This window comes from Drosophila melanogaster, chromosome 2R (genome assembly GCF_000001215.4).
Source record: "Drosophila melanogaster chromosome 2R".
Classification (NCBI taxonomy): domain Eukaryota; kingdom Metazoa; phylum Arthropoda; class Insecta; order Diptera; family Drosophilidae; genus Drosophila; species Drosophila melanogaster.
In genome coordinates this window covers 23218406-23233927 of record NT_033778.4, presented here as the reverse complement: position 1 = coordinate 23233927, position 15522 = coordinate 23218406, and the positions used below count along the sequence as shown (strand labels likewise).

General features: G+C 43.7%; 1 protein-coding gene across 1 annotated transcript; it reads right to left on the bottom strand.

Annotated features, from left to right (window-relative positions):
* CG3092 (uncharacterized protein) lies at positions 1-1302 on the bottom strand. Its single transcript, NM_137926.3, has one exon. It carries the CDS (start codon positions 1133-1135, stop codon positions 92-94), a length of 1044 nt encoding a protein of 347 aa, NP_611770.1. The 5' UTR covers positions 1136-1302; the 3' UTR covers positions 1-91.
* Positions 1303-15522: the final 14220 nt, after the last annotated feature.

The window sequence follows — 15522 nt, the reverse complement described above, 5'->3', positions numbered from 1 at the left end:
AAGTTGCATAGTTTAATTTATTGCCAGCTGGAATTTATCATACATTTTCCCAATCATTGCATAACCAAAGAGTTTTAACTGATCACTAACACTAAGGCTTATCGTCGGACGGGTGCTGGTGTCTCTTGTTCTGCGGATCATAGTTGAGGACGTCGAAGGTTAGGATCTTGTAGAAGGACACCGACCAGCCCACGTCGTCCATGCGGTGCAGGATCCTTCCCGTTTGCGGAAGAGCCGACGTAGACGGATTCTGAGCGGATTTCATGGGATCCAGAGCGGACTGAATGAATGGTGTCTGCAGAGGCTTTGCACTGCCAACTGCATCTGCCCTTGTGGTAGCACTGAATGAAGGATAGCTATTCAGATTGACCCCCTTTCTGGCATCAGCCGTGTAGTCCCTTCTAAAGCGGATGAAGATCTCGGCGAAAACAATTCGATGCGGAACAGCTACGACCTCTGGCGGTGTCTTAAGCTCGTTGTCCATCCGGCGGATGATCTCACTGACCTCCACCACCTCGGTGGCCGTATCAAAGTCCTTGGTATTTCGCAGGCCCACAAACAGCATGTCTATAAAGGCGTATTTCCGGCCAAAATTCTGGCGCGTGGCCACCTTCATGGGAATCGCGCGGCGCAGGTGCTCCCGCTCGAACCTGACCAGCTGGAGGCGCGTGTCGTTGCGGGATAGCAGCATGTCCCGGGTGATCTGCTGGAAGCCCACCGGTGTCGTATACTCGCTAATCTTATCGGCACTCTGCTGACGGATGATGTCCGTCATCACGATGGCCGCCTGCTTGGCGCCCTCCAAGAAGTCAGGCTCGCTAAACTCCCGATCCCAGAGCCACTTAAGCTTCCACAGATTGAACTTGGTCACCAGGTACTTCCACGGATTGTGCAAATACACCAGTTTCGGAATGATCTTACGGCGCTCGTGGTGTGCCGCACTGCGCCGATCCCAGTCGTGTATTCCGCGGCAGATCACCTGCGAATCGCCGGGGACGTCGCCACAAACGCATCCGTGCCCGCATCCGCACTCCGACTTCCAAGGGCAGCTCGGATTGCGCGTATGGGTGTTATGCGGATGGTGATTGCCGAATATGTTCTGTGTACCATATTTACGTAGAATTTTTGATAGCATCGCGACTCCTAGAGTGGGCCACTTTGCATTTTTGTCTCGAACCTGGTCGTCTGTGCCCTGGAGAAAGGTAGTTGTGTTTTTGTGAGACTCCTAATTTTGAGCAATTCAGCAAGAGTAACTGACAGCAACGGAATTCGAAAGCACACTACATTTAATAGGCAAAAAACAGTACCAGTACCAGAAATATTTCGCTCTTTAGAGTAGCATTTGAAGATGCAGCTACAAACACACAATATAGATTATTTATCTATCAGTGCCCGTTTCTAATTCACATCTCTTTTCGATACTGTATATTCATTTCCCCCATATTTCACTCGAATTTAGATGCGGTTCATGTGGAAATCTACTCTACTGAGCCGAAGCGTCCCACGCCAATCTTTGGATCCCAGGTAGCACAGGGCCAAAATGACAGGCCAAGATCGTAAAGCATTATTCCGCCGATACATAAATTATGTGCAGAGAGGTGCGTGAGGGCCGTGTGGGCTTCTTCTTTTGGTTTTCCTCCGGCGGCAAGTGGCCCTTGGTCAGGGATTTCCACGGTCAAGGATTTCCACGACGCTTGCGGAGATGGGGAAACCACTGTGCCCCCTCGGGTCGCACGCAAATGACATAAAAATTAACAATAAATATGGGAAAGAAGTGAAAAGCTTTCAATGCAATTGTTGCGCTCGGCTGGAAGATGATGCGTATTTAAATGGCGCGTCGAATTTAATTATGTGTAAACGTATTTAATGGAGAATTAAACAGTAGTTAAATCGCTGGGCGCCGCGAATTCACTGAACAGCCGATTAAAAATATTGCTACTTACGTAGGAATGAAACTTTAATCTTACATTGTAACTTGTTCTTTTGCAGCAAATAGAACATTTGAAACAACTTGCTCAATAGCTATTGTTTAATTTTAAGTACCCACTAAATTCGCCATTTCAAACGAACATTTTATGGCTGGCCAATGGCCAATGGTTTCTCGTATGCCTTCCGCATAGAAAAAGGTAAGCGGGCAGACTTGAAGCATACAAAGTACTAACCCACTCCCTGGACTCCCCACTTCCCATGCTCGCCAGCTATTCTAACGTTTTGGGTTTATCAATTCGATATCCCAGGTGGCGATGGAGGGGGTACTGCTCCAAGTTGACACAAAATGCGTGGTCGTCATCGTCAAAGGGCATCGTCATCGGCAGTCGAATGACACCGCAAGAAATTTTCCCAGGTGGTGAGGAGGGGGAAAAGAGAGGGACAAGGCGAGAGGGAGATAAGTATCTTTTATGGACCGCCGCAGTGCAACGGCAGCAGAAACAAAAGATAAAAAGATACTGCAGTGGGGAAATTCAAATTCGAATACAAACGAAAATAAGTAATTCATTTCGCTGCGGTTTTGAGGAAAGAACGAGACGGCGTCGTTTATCTTGCTGCTCATTAAATCATTCAGCTGTCAATCAATTTGGATGCGGTTGTCTTGGGACTGAAAACGAATTCCAGCCTGGTTTTTCTGCATTGCTGAGGTGGTCAGCCAACCGCAGACTCGTGGATAATTATGCTGCCATCTGTAATGAGTTCGAACGGTTCTTCTCTGCTGGCCCATTAGAAGTTGTACGATTCAATCCATGATTGATTGGTTGGATTACTGGCGAGCACTGTCACAGAGTGCCGCACTCACTTATGGAGCTGCAGAGCAGACTTCTGAATATGCATTTGTATCTTGCAGATACATTCCAAACTCGACGATCGACAGCGTTTTAAATTTCGCTCCAAGTGGAAGTTGTTGAGCCCGCACAAAGACCCCCCCATTTCCACATATCGTTAGCATAAGCGCAAGTATCTCATGTGGATTTCCATATCTTTCGGTTTGGTTCGCTTCGGCTCGCCTGTCGTCGTACCTGTCAGTCCATTCAGGTTAAATCAATCATACACAAAGACTTCGGAACGGAGACCTGTCAACACGGTTCATTGTTCGCCTCAGAGCGGCATTTAATGAAAAAGACCGAACCCGATCTCGAACTCAAACTGAAACTCAAATTCGAACTGAAATTGGAACCCCCCGACGCATTATAGCGCAAAATATGCCATCTATCCATACATAGATTGTAAATTTATGCGCGTATCTCACAGATAGTTCGTGCAGTTATTTGCATTTTCCTCAGCGGCCAAGCGACTCTAACTATTGTCTGCTGCGCTTACATACATACTACAATACATACATGTTTTCCCCATACGGGTGGTCATTTAGCATATTTTGATATTGAGATTTATTGACAAGATTGGAACGTGGCTGCAGCTTTGTCGGCACCAAAGCGGAAATGTTTCCGCCCCCGCCGCCACAATTATGTCAAAACGGCGTCCCTACTTCAAATTAATTGAGTTCGTACCCCGAAATTCGTATTGGGTTTCACACTGGGCGCCCTTTTAGGCAGCTTGACCACACAGAGTAAAACACAAAACCAGCAGAAATCAAAACTAAGAGCGTGCCACTGGAACAATGCCAAGTCCAGATGGACTGGATTGGTGGAGAATTGAGTGGAAAACACTGAGGAAAACCTACTAAAGATGCGACATACTGACATAATTGGTTATCTTATTTAGGCATTTGTTTTCTCTCTGTGCAGGAATAGAAATGTATATGCTTTGAAACCTTGCAAAGTGCGCGGAATGTGGTCGCGTCATTGAAATGCGATACGAGACCTCCGACTGCAGAGATCGTGAGGAATTGCCCATGAATTCCATGTTCACTTCTAGGGTTTCCAAGCTGTCACTCTGCGGTGGGTACTTCTCCACTGGATTCGCACATTTCGAGGTAGTTGCTGCAATTTGTCTGGCAAATCGATCGCCACTGCGGTGAATGCGGAAATAGCGAATCCAATCCAATCTGGCCGATCAGGTTGAGGTCAGGTCTTTTCCTTCTCCCACTCCCACCACCAATCCCACTTGTACTCCGCGATCGCGTGGTAATCGAATACTTTCACGTATGCAAGATCCTTTGTGCAGTGAGTCATTTAAAATCCTCCAACTCTTCTAATGTGTCTTCGGGGCGACACCTGAGAGACCAATCACGTGATCGGCCTGCCTTATGGCCACTTAAACTGAAGTTTATGGGGGATTCTCTGGGGTAGGGGACAACCTGTCAATGGCTGACACTTCACTTGTCGCCTGGCCTGATATGTGGGTCCGATGTGATGGAACTGTCGCCGTCTTCCAAGAACTGTCTCCGTACTTTGCACCCCACCAAATGTCCCCAACCATCGCCTTCCAAGCGATCCCATTGAAAACTGGGCGATTCGATTTATTTATGGCCCTGGATCGCTGCGCTTTTCCGATTCAGTTTGCGTGCCAGTCATTGAGTGCCCCCGAATCGAATGCGGGAAATCCCAAACTATAAACAGATATAGCGAAAGTTTAATGCTCTTTTCAAGTAATATTTGGGTTTTACTTGGATCAAACCGTATGAAATCGCAAAAATACCACTTTTCTTCGAACTTTATCATAATAACTTGCCCAAAAAGCGTTCTACAATCACAAGAATAAGATTTTTGCACGGCTAGTGATCCATATTAACAACTTGTAACAAATTCTGGCCGAATAAAAAAAAAATTTTTTTTTTCAATTTTCGCATTTTTTGTAAGGGGTAACATCATCAAAATTTGCGAAAAATCGAAAAAAATTAAATTGCCTTAATTGCATTGCCAATCAATTGGTGATGTAATTGCGAGCTCAAAAATGTATTACACTCAAGATTTCAACCATTATATCGACTATTTTGGCTTAAAAACTGATTTTTTGGTCGGAAAAACACGAGCTTTTCTTCATTTCTCGGCCAAAAAGTGTCACAAACCTCAAGGCCCATAATGACCCATATCACAAGTCTGCAGGTTTTTGAAAATTCGATTTTTGACAATTTTTGCATTTTTTGTAAGGGGTTACATCATCAAAATTTGCGAAAAATCGACAAAAAATAAAATGATTAAATTCGAATGCAAATCGTTTTGGAATGTGATTACGAGTACAACAAGGTACTACATTCAAGATTCGGACCATTTAATCGGTTGTTTTCGCCAAAATACTGTCGTTTGGTCAGCAAATTGTTATTCAATTTGGCCATAGTAAAAAGAATTCTATATAGAAAGCTTTCTAAATTTCTTGTCAGATATTCGTATGATTTTAACATTAATGAACCATCATTTCTCCGACTTTAGTTGATATACCCCTTGTCATAGTGCATGTCTACCAAATTTGTGGGCGGTCTGCTGGAGCTACGAGTCCGTACTGCCAATGCGATCGACTTCGAGCTCCAGGTGTCCAGCGTATCTATGGGATTCTCCCACGTCGTTAACATCTCTTTTGCTCATAACTCACCTTGCCATCAAATACCAACTGCATTACCCACTAACCCAAATACAAGTTGTACGCAGAGGCATCATGGCAGAGCCAAAAACAAAGTTCAGGCTACGGAGGACTAAAGGTTACATCTTTTGTGTGCTGGCCCAGAAAATAAGTCGTACAAGTGCGCTAATATATATATCAACTGAACTCAACTCAAAGGGCCGGGAATAACACTGAAAACGCAGACCACGAGAGGATGTAAACAAAGCCCAGAAATGCCAGAGCGCTCTGCTGATGACAGTAGCCGAAAAAAATATGTCATAAAGAGATACGGTCTGCGTCAATATTGTCACAGTCAACAGGGGCGCAGAGGGGGCGTGGCTGTCGGGGAAGGCTGCTCTGTTGACTTGCAAACAGCTCGAAAGCGAAAGATAGAGGGGCTGCCCATTTGCCCACCTGCAAACAACTGGGAGGCAAAAGAGACACGCTTCCCCAGACCACGGAATCCCATTCCATGCCATGACATCCCCGCCCACATTCAGATCCTCAGCCAAATGACAATTATCTCGGTCGTTTTCATTGTTATGCAGAATTTAGATATCAGACTCAAGTTTGCTGGCAGGGTTGTTCAGCTAGATGTTATAGGCACTATATAGTTATAGTCGATATGTCAAAGAAAACCCATCAGTATATTGAGTGTTATGAAACTAACTAGAATGCAGATCTTTAGAGTAATGTACTGGCATAAAAGTTGCTATAATTTGATAAGAAATCTCTTGGGGGCAGTTGATTGATAGTTTCGGGGAACCATATATAATCCACTGCCACCAGAAGGTCCCCTGACATTTGCGGATTCACATGGCACGCACCTGGAACATTTAGGGTTTTGGGGTTAGCCAAGTCAAATTGTGCTACTTATTTGTGCCCCAACAAGGAAGCGAGGAGAAATTCCCAAAATTCTTTTATCGCTGGATAAATATTTATGTTCTCAGTGGTCCCTGGCGACTAAACCCCAAATTCGACACGCGCATAAACAATGAGAGTGGGTGAAAAGTGGGATGGGAATTGGGATTGGCGGTTCTGTTCTGTGGACAGGAGGAACACTCAAGCCCCCGATGTGTGTGACCCATTTTCGGAGAGGGTATTCCTTCGCAGACTTTTCAGACTCCTGACGATTCCGCCACCAACTCCCTTCTAAATCCTTGTTAAATTATTCAATTTGTCATGTTTTGTGCGCGCGTTGTTAGGCGAAAATAAAATTACATTATTTTCCTCATGTACACGTGTCATGTGGGTGGGAATTAGTGAAGGGGCAGAGAAAATGATTGTTCCAAAATTATATTTTTCTTTGTGTGGAAAAAATCTCTACTCCACGTATACATATTTGCATATGTGGGAAAGGACTGACTCTGTCCATGGATAATAATCCATCCCTACAGATTTAGCAAAAACGAAAGATTGTATATTCAAGGGTTAAGAAGTAAAATCTTCAAAGTGCTTTTTTCTTCAGTGTATTTTTTTATTCCCGGCTGATTCAAATGGATCCTCTGACCAGTTTTATATAGATGTGACAATCTGTTGTAATTGCGCTAATTGCAATTCATTATTCAAAGCTAACGCTTGTCGTCCCACTCCCACACACTCTCTCCTCCTGTCCCTTTCTAATGCGTGAAAGAGACGGAGAGAAGTTGAACGAGCTGACAAAATGCCAAACAAAATATCCGCAGGATATTCGCTTGTTGATTTCGCTGGAGACTTTGACAATTTATTTGCGCATTTATTTTTGGTAGATCCCAAGGGGAATCCATCCGGCGAGGGGGGTGGGGGGCATGGGATCCGTGTAAATACAGATACATGCTGATTCATATGCTGATGTATGATATATGTATATATATCGCCGACATAGCCAGATACTTGTTTATTAATAATGGAAACCACACATTCGCTTATTTGCTTATTTACACTGGCACAAGCTCTCATATATTGAATATGCGATGCCAGCGGCAATTTGCGAAAGGAGCTGGTATTAAGTTTCGCTTTTGTCATCGCTCCATTCGAAATTCATTTGGCATTATGCACTTTTCCTTCAAACAGAAGTGCTCATCCATTTAACCGGCGAAAACGGCGAAGACGACGGCAAGGAGAGGAAAGCGTTATGAGCAATTTTAATTTCATTAAGTGCTAAAGTGCCCGCCACACTTTTTCCAGCTGAAATAATAAGCTCAGCCACTCAGCGCAGCCGAAAATAATTTCCCAACGCCTCGCTTAATTTTCCCCCCAGCACCAAAATTTTCTTAAACATCTATTTTGCATATATGTACATTGTACATTCGTACATGTGAATGTACTCTGGTTTTAAATGTACTAAATATGTGCTTTAATTATGAAACCTTGTGCTGGTTAAATATGTAATAGGGTTATCTATTCAGCAAACTTGGAGGAAGTAGTAAGCATCATTGTTCTCCGCTTACCACCCCCACTTTTCCGCCCACTTGATTGTCTTCCAGCAGGTGTAACAGGTCGCTTTAGCCAAGATTTTGGGCACACTTGACCCAATTAGCGCCGAAATTCCGAAATTCAGCCCCAGCAACGAAAGCGAACAAGCGCAGAGATACACTACACCCCCCCCACATTCATATATATCCACCTTAAGCTGCAGAAATATTTCGGATATTTTTCCCTGCTGCACGGAGAAAAAAATCGTTGAAATCTGAGGGTTGTGCTTTCTATTCCAGCGAGGTAATATAAATCGTACTCTTGCGAGCAAAGTGAAATTATAACAAACATCTTGCTCATTTTACGTATATAATATTTTATTTTACTTATGTATAGACTTGCATTTGTTTATAATAGTGGACCTTGTAGCTCTGAAATTGGACAGGTGGGCTTTTTTGGGGGCTTAGCAGTAGAATAGTTACGCTAACTTAACCTCATTTAAACATTATTTTGTGAACCTGCATTGTTGTTCGCAACTGGTCCTCTCCTTGGCTTCATCTTGCCACTTTTATTTTTGGACTTGGCCATCTCCATTGCACGGATTCCACATCGCCCGAACCCCGGCCCTTTTCAGGTGCATCATCATATATTTTTCTTAATGCCTCGCGTACTTCACCATAAAGTAGCACAGGGCAAGTGGTCGAGAAGGGGCAAAATACACTGGGCAAAATTAGGAAGCTTCAATTTTAAGTCCCCAAATATTAAATGTATAACGTTCAATTGGTTTAAGATAATTCTCGCTCTCCAAAAGGAAATGTATTGAATAAAATATGCCGTCTTTTTTCAATGTGTAAAGGGTTAAAGCGTGGTGGGGCAGTGGAGGGTTAACCGCGCAGTTGGGCTGTGGAGCGAAAAAGCAACGGTTGCATTTTGTATTCAAGTACAACGAAAATTGTTGTAAATCAGTAAAAATGTACACATCCCTGTGATGGAAAGGGAAGTGAGGGGGGGGGGGGCAAGACGATGTTGGGGCATAAAAGGTGTGCAGCAGCAGGTGCGGCAACGCGGGGGGAGCGTTGGAGCCAAAGATAAGCAGAGAGTGCCCAGCTCGTGAAGAGGCTGAAGGGGCTGCCCTGCCGGCTACCAACCTACGCAATTAAGAGCAGTCTCAAAAAAGGGGAAACCCCATCTCTCCGCCATTTGCCGAGCAGGAGCGAGCGGGACAGAGCGCACGGCGAAAGGGCACTTTGGTAACGCCGTCTCTTTCACTCGCTCCCTTTTTGGGGGCTGGAAGTAAAACCCTCATTGTTTGCATTAAAGAGGTTGCTGGCTGCTTTGAATACACGGTCAGAAAATGTTAGAACCTAACAGTAATGAAATTCATAGAAAAAACTACAAAGTTAAGATACTTATAACCTTGCTAGATTAAACAATTTGAAAAGCGAAATATTTAAAAAATATTCCGATGCTCATTAATGCTTACTTTCTTGGGGAATTTTGTAAAAGTGCATCTACCTACAGCACTTGAGCAACTGCTTCTGCTTGTGCCTCCAAAAAGGCTTTCGGTAACTTAGTTTCCGTCGCTTTTTACAACCTCATGTTTGCATTTTACGTGAACGACGAATGCTCGGGGTCCACACAACAACAGCGTTGGAAAATAAAATAAAAATAAAATATATACACAACAACAAGGGGCAGCTCCACAAGTGGGTTGTCAAGCAGCCCAAAGTTGTTGTCAAGAGAAGTTGTAAAATGCTGCCCAAGTAATAATATACAACAATTTCGTAGCTGGAAGTGGATTTGGAAAGCAAAATGCTTGCACAAGATAAACATTTTGTTTTCCGCTCTGCGCTCTGCTTATACCTTTTTTTTTACCAACTCGGTTTGGGGTTAAATTGCAGCCAGAGATCCGAATATAAATGCATTCATTGAACTAAAGATTCTGTGCATCTATGGGGCTTAAGTCTCGGGATTAGGTATCTCCATCCACAATTGTTACTATGATCTGCTGTTTTATGGCCCATGCATGCAGCATGAGATAGATATTCAAGCTGCATCTCCCATTCCTCCGCATGAACACAGTTTAATGGGGAATTCTTCGAGTTAATCCGTTTTATAAGCCCATCAAAGTGATTTAGCGGCACCTTCAGCTCATCTTTCTCCTTATCTCGGCTGAAAAGGAAAGTGTGTATTTTCTTTCGCTGCTCTTTATTTGTTATCGCTTTTATCTGTTTGCGATAAGCTCTCGAGCCGAGAAAGCCTTGTAATCTCCAGTCGAGCTCAGCGAATTGCGTGGTCGATTTATGGCGCGGATTTATGGACTGATCTCTAAATAAGTCTTTCGACTATAAACACCTACCCAGGTGTCACAACTGCCATACGGAGAGAGGTGTGATTCTTAGCCAAAGGTGTCGATGCGATCGTTGTGTAATCTAAGCTCTTAACTTGGCTGGCCAAGGTTTGCATATTTCGAATTAATTCGAATTCGTTACATTTTTAATGCGATGCGATGCTGCCCTAGAGTAATCCCCCCCTTTACTTATGTCTTATCTAGGGTCTTGCACATGGCACAGCCAACTCACTCCAAATTCTACTTGCGGGGCCCATAACAATTTCCCCAACATCAAATTTAATGCGATTTTAATTTTTGTGCCCAGCGCATTTTCCAATTTGATGACTGTCGGGGGAGCACGCTCTGTGAAGGAGCTCACCTGGGATGGATATGTTTGGGATTCCTGCCATCCATAAAATGGCATAAGGTCAAATAAATATTTCAAATAGCCATAAATATTGTTGATTGCAGCGGGGAAAAGGGGACTTGCGCAAAAGGAAGACCTTTTAATTAAGGCAATAAAACGGAAATCGACCACGTAACCTAAGGAAAACATAAAGTTTACATTAAATCCACTTAATGTTCGAACAAAGTGCCGTGAATGTCTTCCTTATCGCCACGTGCCTCAGGTTGAGGTCCCTGCCACGCCAGCTTTCAACCTGCCGCCCACCTGGCTGTTAATTTTTTTGCTCATGTCTCAGTTTGACTGGTCAAAGCCTCAGGGTCGGATTAGGTTACACTGAGCGGAAAGAAAACTGACTTCAGACTTCTCAGACTTGTTCTCTTATGAGAATGCAACAACTTTGATTGAATTGCAATCCTTAATTTGTTATGTCTTCTGTACTGCTTTAATGGCCATATTTATGAAGTTGGCCTGTAGGAAGCTTATTTTGAGCCCCACAGGCAGCTTATAGCTCAATGCTTTTGGCCAAGTGAGCAAGCGATGTCGTCCTTTCACCTTGACTAACCATCAGGAGTGCCTCATATTTGATTTTTATTAGCCTTCCATTCGCTGCCGTGTCAGAAGTTGGCGCCTTTGGCGCTTGGTCCTCTTCATTCGCCACCCAACTTTTCGCCACATTGCCATTCGCTCATCATCTCCCCTCATCATTGCCAGCTGCCGACCGACTGGCCATAAAAACATTTGGACCCAAGGTTGTCCAATGTTGATGTAAGTATAAATTAAATATTTCGTGCATTAACGCTCGAGTGTTTATTTTTGCCTCCGGGGAAAAGGCGGAAAGAGCGGGCCGAGAAGGAAACTCATTAAATTAGCAATGTCGATTTTAATACCCCTCGCCGTTTTTTCTTTCCATTTGCTGGGGGGCTTAGCTAGACGGGTTCATGAATTATTCACCCAAAGTTGGCAGAGGGCACCTGTCCGATCTGCTCGAACCCCACAACTCCCAAATGCACTCACTCTTACCTCAAAGGTGTGTCAATGGGCTAATTAAACTGGGCACCGAATGGGAAAAGTAGCAGACTTGGTCACACTACTCCGCGAAACTATGGCCTCGGCCACACTTATCGCTTTTAGTTATCGATCGAATGGACTTCTACTTCATTTTACTCTCATATTTCCTTGAAGGGCACTTCGAATTCGATGCATTTATCGGTTGCTGTATCTAGACCGGCTAAAAAGTAGGTTGGTTAAGTACAACTCTAGCATCTAGCAGTTAGACAGGTGGAAGAGGTCGGTGGGTTGGGAAATCCGGACGCAGGCTGACCTCTGTGACTTTTCATGACCCAATGACACTTTGACTAATTGAAAACTGTCAAATTGCAGTCGCATCGGTTGTCTCCAGACCCCTCACTTCCCATCATTTCTGTTGCAGCTCGTCTTCTTAATTGAATTAACTCATTAGACGTAAGTATCTGCACATCCATCTATGCAGTCCGTCCCAGTCCAGCTGAGTTCGGTTTACCTACCTTACCGGTGACCTGACAAACAAAATAATTCCGACATTTTTCATTTGTATACTCGTATGTATATACACTCGCATATGTGTGTGGCAAACATTTTGGTCAAATGTCATTTTGCGCAAACATTGCTAACGTCTGATTTTGGATTGGTCAGCTTTGGGATTTATTAATGACGTTTCGTATTGGGGTTAACATTCATTTAATTTATTTGAGCGCCTCTCCCCTAAATGGCCACAAATTGTGCATTGTGACAGTCGAAAATGTGGCTGGGATTGACTATCTCTTGGTTATTTGTGAATTGCTGGCTTAGATAATTAATAGCTCGTCGTAGTGATGCAGCAAACGCATCTTGCAGCTGTCACAGGCAATTTGAAAGAAATTAAGATAATTCCAAGCATCACAATTGAATCTATCTAGGTGGTATGACCCAAGATGCAGGAGAAGCTCTGCCTGACGTGATTACTAAATCAATTTGCGAAAGGACCTCTGATGGGTTAGCTCGCGCCATTTCACTGGGCCGCAAACGAAATATACCGAAATCTGCTCACATTTTTTATATAAAGTGGCCTCTTCGTTCTGATTGCCATTTGCGGATTATCTTACGGTCTGATTGAGAAACCTCGCACTACTCGAGGCCGGGATTCCTCTGCTCTGTTTTCGGAGCCATAACAGATGATGATGATTCCATTTGCGGTTTGAATAATTTTCATAATTTAAATAACAGCCCGCCCCAAACCGACGCAATACCCAGACAGATAGTCACTCACTCACTCATCCAGTCAGCCAGCCAGCCAGCCAGCCAGCTCGTCCGCCAGGATTCTCTCCTCTATTTTGGCCAAAAGGAGCGCGCCTGCCAGCCGAGACAAAGCAAAAGCGAGAGTGTAAATCACGGAGTGAAATGATAAATGGAGCAACGACTTGTTACGCATAAATTGTTGGCCAAAATGAAGGGGCTAAGGATTGAGCGGCGGAAGTCCTCGTCATGTGCGAAGTCCTTCGACTGAGGCACTTTCCCTCAGTAAAAACAATATTTCATTACATTTACATATTCTCACCCAATTTTCATATTTTCGCATTCTCGGTGGGGGAATTTTCGTGCGGCAGGATGGAGTCAAGTGGATCTTGTTGTGCCTGCGCCTTTTGTTTCCATTTTTATGGTAATGCCGCCAAGACCCTTATCCCCGCTTTTCCCTTCCGACATTTCACCCCCGCGTCCCCCCTCATCTGTTCACCACTGCTCACTGTTCATTTCCCGGCCACGCACAGTGGCGCCCTCAAGTGTCGGTTCATTCGCATTTCGTATGTCAGCATTTTAAATAGGCTTTTCATGTTCGAATTTTATTTTATTGTGTTTTTTTACGCTTGGCATCGGCCGCACTTCGGTCCGTTTTGTTTTGCTTGATTTTATTTTTCCGGAGTCCTCGACTCCTCAGGCTACATTAAATTCCGCAAGTTGTATGCAAAGTCAGGCCCGCCGACTCTCAACTCTCAACTCTGAACTCTGTCCTGGCTTTATTAAATACAAATATTTTGCTTGTGGGGGGAATTGTTTGTTGGCTCCAGAGTCCGTCCCTCTGTGTGTTTCTGTATGTGGGTATCTCTGTCCAGGCCACATTCCTTGAGCAAAGTCTGCGGCTGTCAAGGACACTATATACATACATACCTGCTGGGGGTATGGTTTTCTCTTTCTTTCCCCAAGTGAAATGAAGTTTTTTTTTTAAGTGGTTTGGGCTTCAGTTTCAGAAACCATGAGTCTTCTAGTTCTTGTGGTGCGAAAATTGTGTGCCTCCTCAGGGAAATACAAAACCATGTTCAATATTTATACTTGGAATTAAAGAATCAAAAATATTCATTTAAATATTCTCCATTATATAAATAATATGAAATCCAATAATATATTGAGTGTAGTTGTTCACTGTTCAAATATTGATTGAAATCCAGCATAAGATGTGGAGAGCATGGGGAATTCGTTGTTCGCACAGAATTTATTTCTGATTCCTGCCTTTTCACTTCTACTGGTTGCTGTCATTTAAAACAAAACAAATAAAATGCCCAAAGGCTTAAAATCGGCACACAGCTGCAGATTCAGACTGAGAAGGACATCACAGCCCACACTTAAACATCCGCACATTACCAATGCGTCACAATATCGAATAAAAACGCCAGATCCTGAAAAAAATTCTCTGAAAATAAGAACAGCGAGTATGGAAAAGGGTGGAGTATTCAAGGAGTTTATTCAGGATGGTTGGAGGTGGTGTCCTGCGAAGCAAACGTATGAGAGAAATCAGAGGCAGAGTCAACGAATTTTTCATTCGTCATAAAAACATTTTGCAATAATTTCTGCATTTCACTCGACTTTTCACGGTTTATGCTTCTCCTCCCCCCCCTCGCAAACTTAATCATGACTGTCATTTATCATTTCCGTAACAGTGATGCCCACTGATGATTAGTAAAAATAGCCAGTTATTTATTAGTATTTATATTAAGATACTAAGTTCGGGACAGGGTTTACATAGCATCCTTACTCACTTTTAAAATAAAACTATATATATTTTAGCCTATAAAATATATTATAGCCAGCTCTGAGCAAAGATCTCTGTGGGTCACAATAAACACCAAAAGTCGCGTGGTAAGTAAAGTGTGGGTGGAAAAAGGGCGGAGGGGAGGGTTAAGGAAGTGACGGAGTGTGTGTGCATTACGTTTGGCTTATTCGGTTTGGGGTTTTGGTTGGCTTGGATTAGTGTGCATGTGTGTATGTGTATGGGGTGTGGTTCCTTCTGCTGATGCGGCATTGCACAATGAACCTTGCTTCCTGGCAATGCAATCCTTTATAAGCCACTTCACTACGCCGACCCGATCCTTCAGCTCCCTTCGAGTTTCCTTATTGCTCCTCAGGTTTTTGGTCAGTGTTGCGAGATTTCTTTGAGTGCTGTTCGGTTTCCTGTTGTTGTAACGCTTAACTCTGTCTTTGAGCCCTCTTCAGTTGACCTCTTGTGACTCCAGAGTTTGCTAACCGGCGTTCCACTCAAGTTTCGTTTGTTTCATTGGCTTTAAAAAGTTTTTTGCAAGTTCTTAGAATTAAATATATACAAATCATTGAAGCTCCGAATGGTATAGAGTAATTCAAAATGTTTTCATTAGCAATTCCCCCTAATTTGCCTTTGTTGGTAATGCTTTCGATGTCCGGATAAGGTCAACTGAGGTGTGTCCTCGAGTCCCTCCCCGATTCTCCGTCATGGTCCCGTATCATTTCAACTCTGTGCATCCTGTCTGTTGCCTGTCGCCAATGCAATTTGGCCAAGTGCGTCCCCAGATATGATCACAATTGACACTCGGCCAGTGAAATTTGTGCCTAATTTGAGGCCTCAGCGGGTGGCGGACCG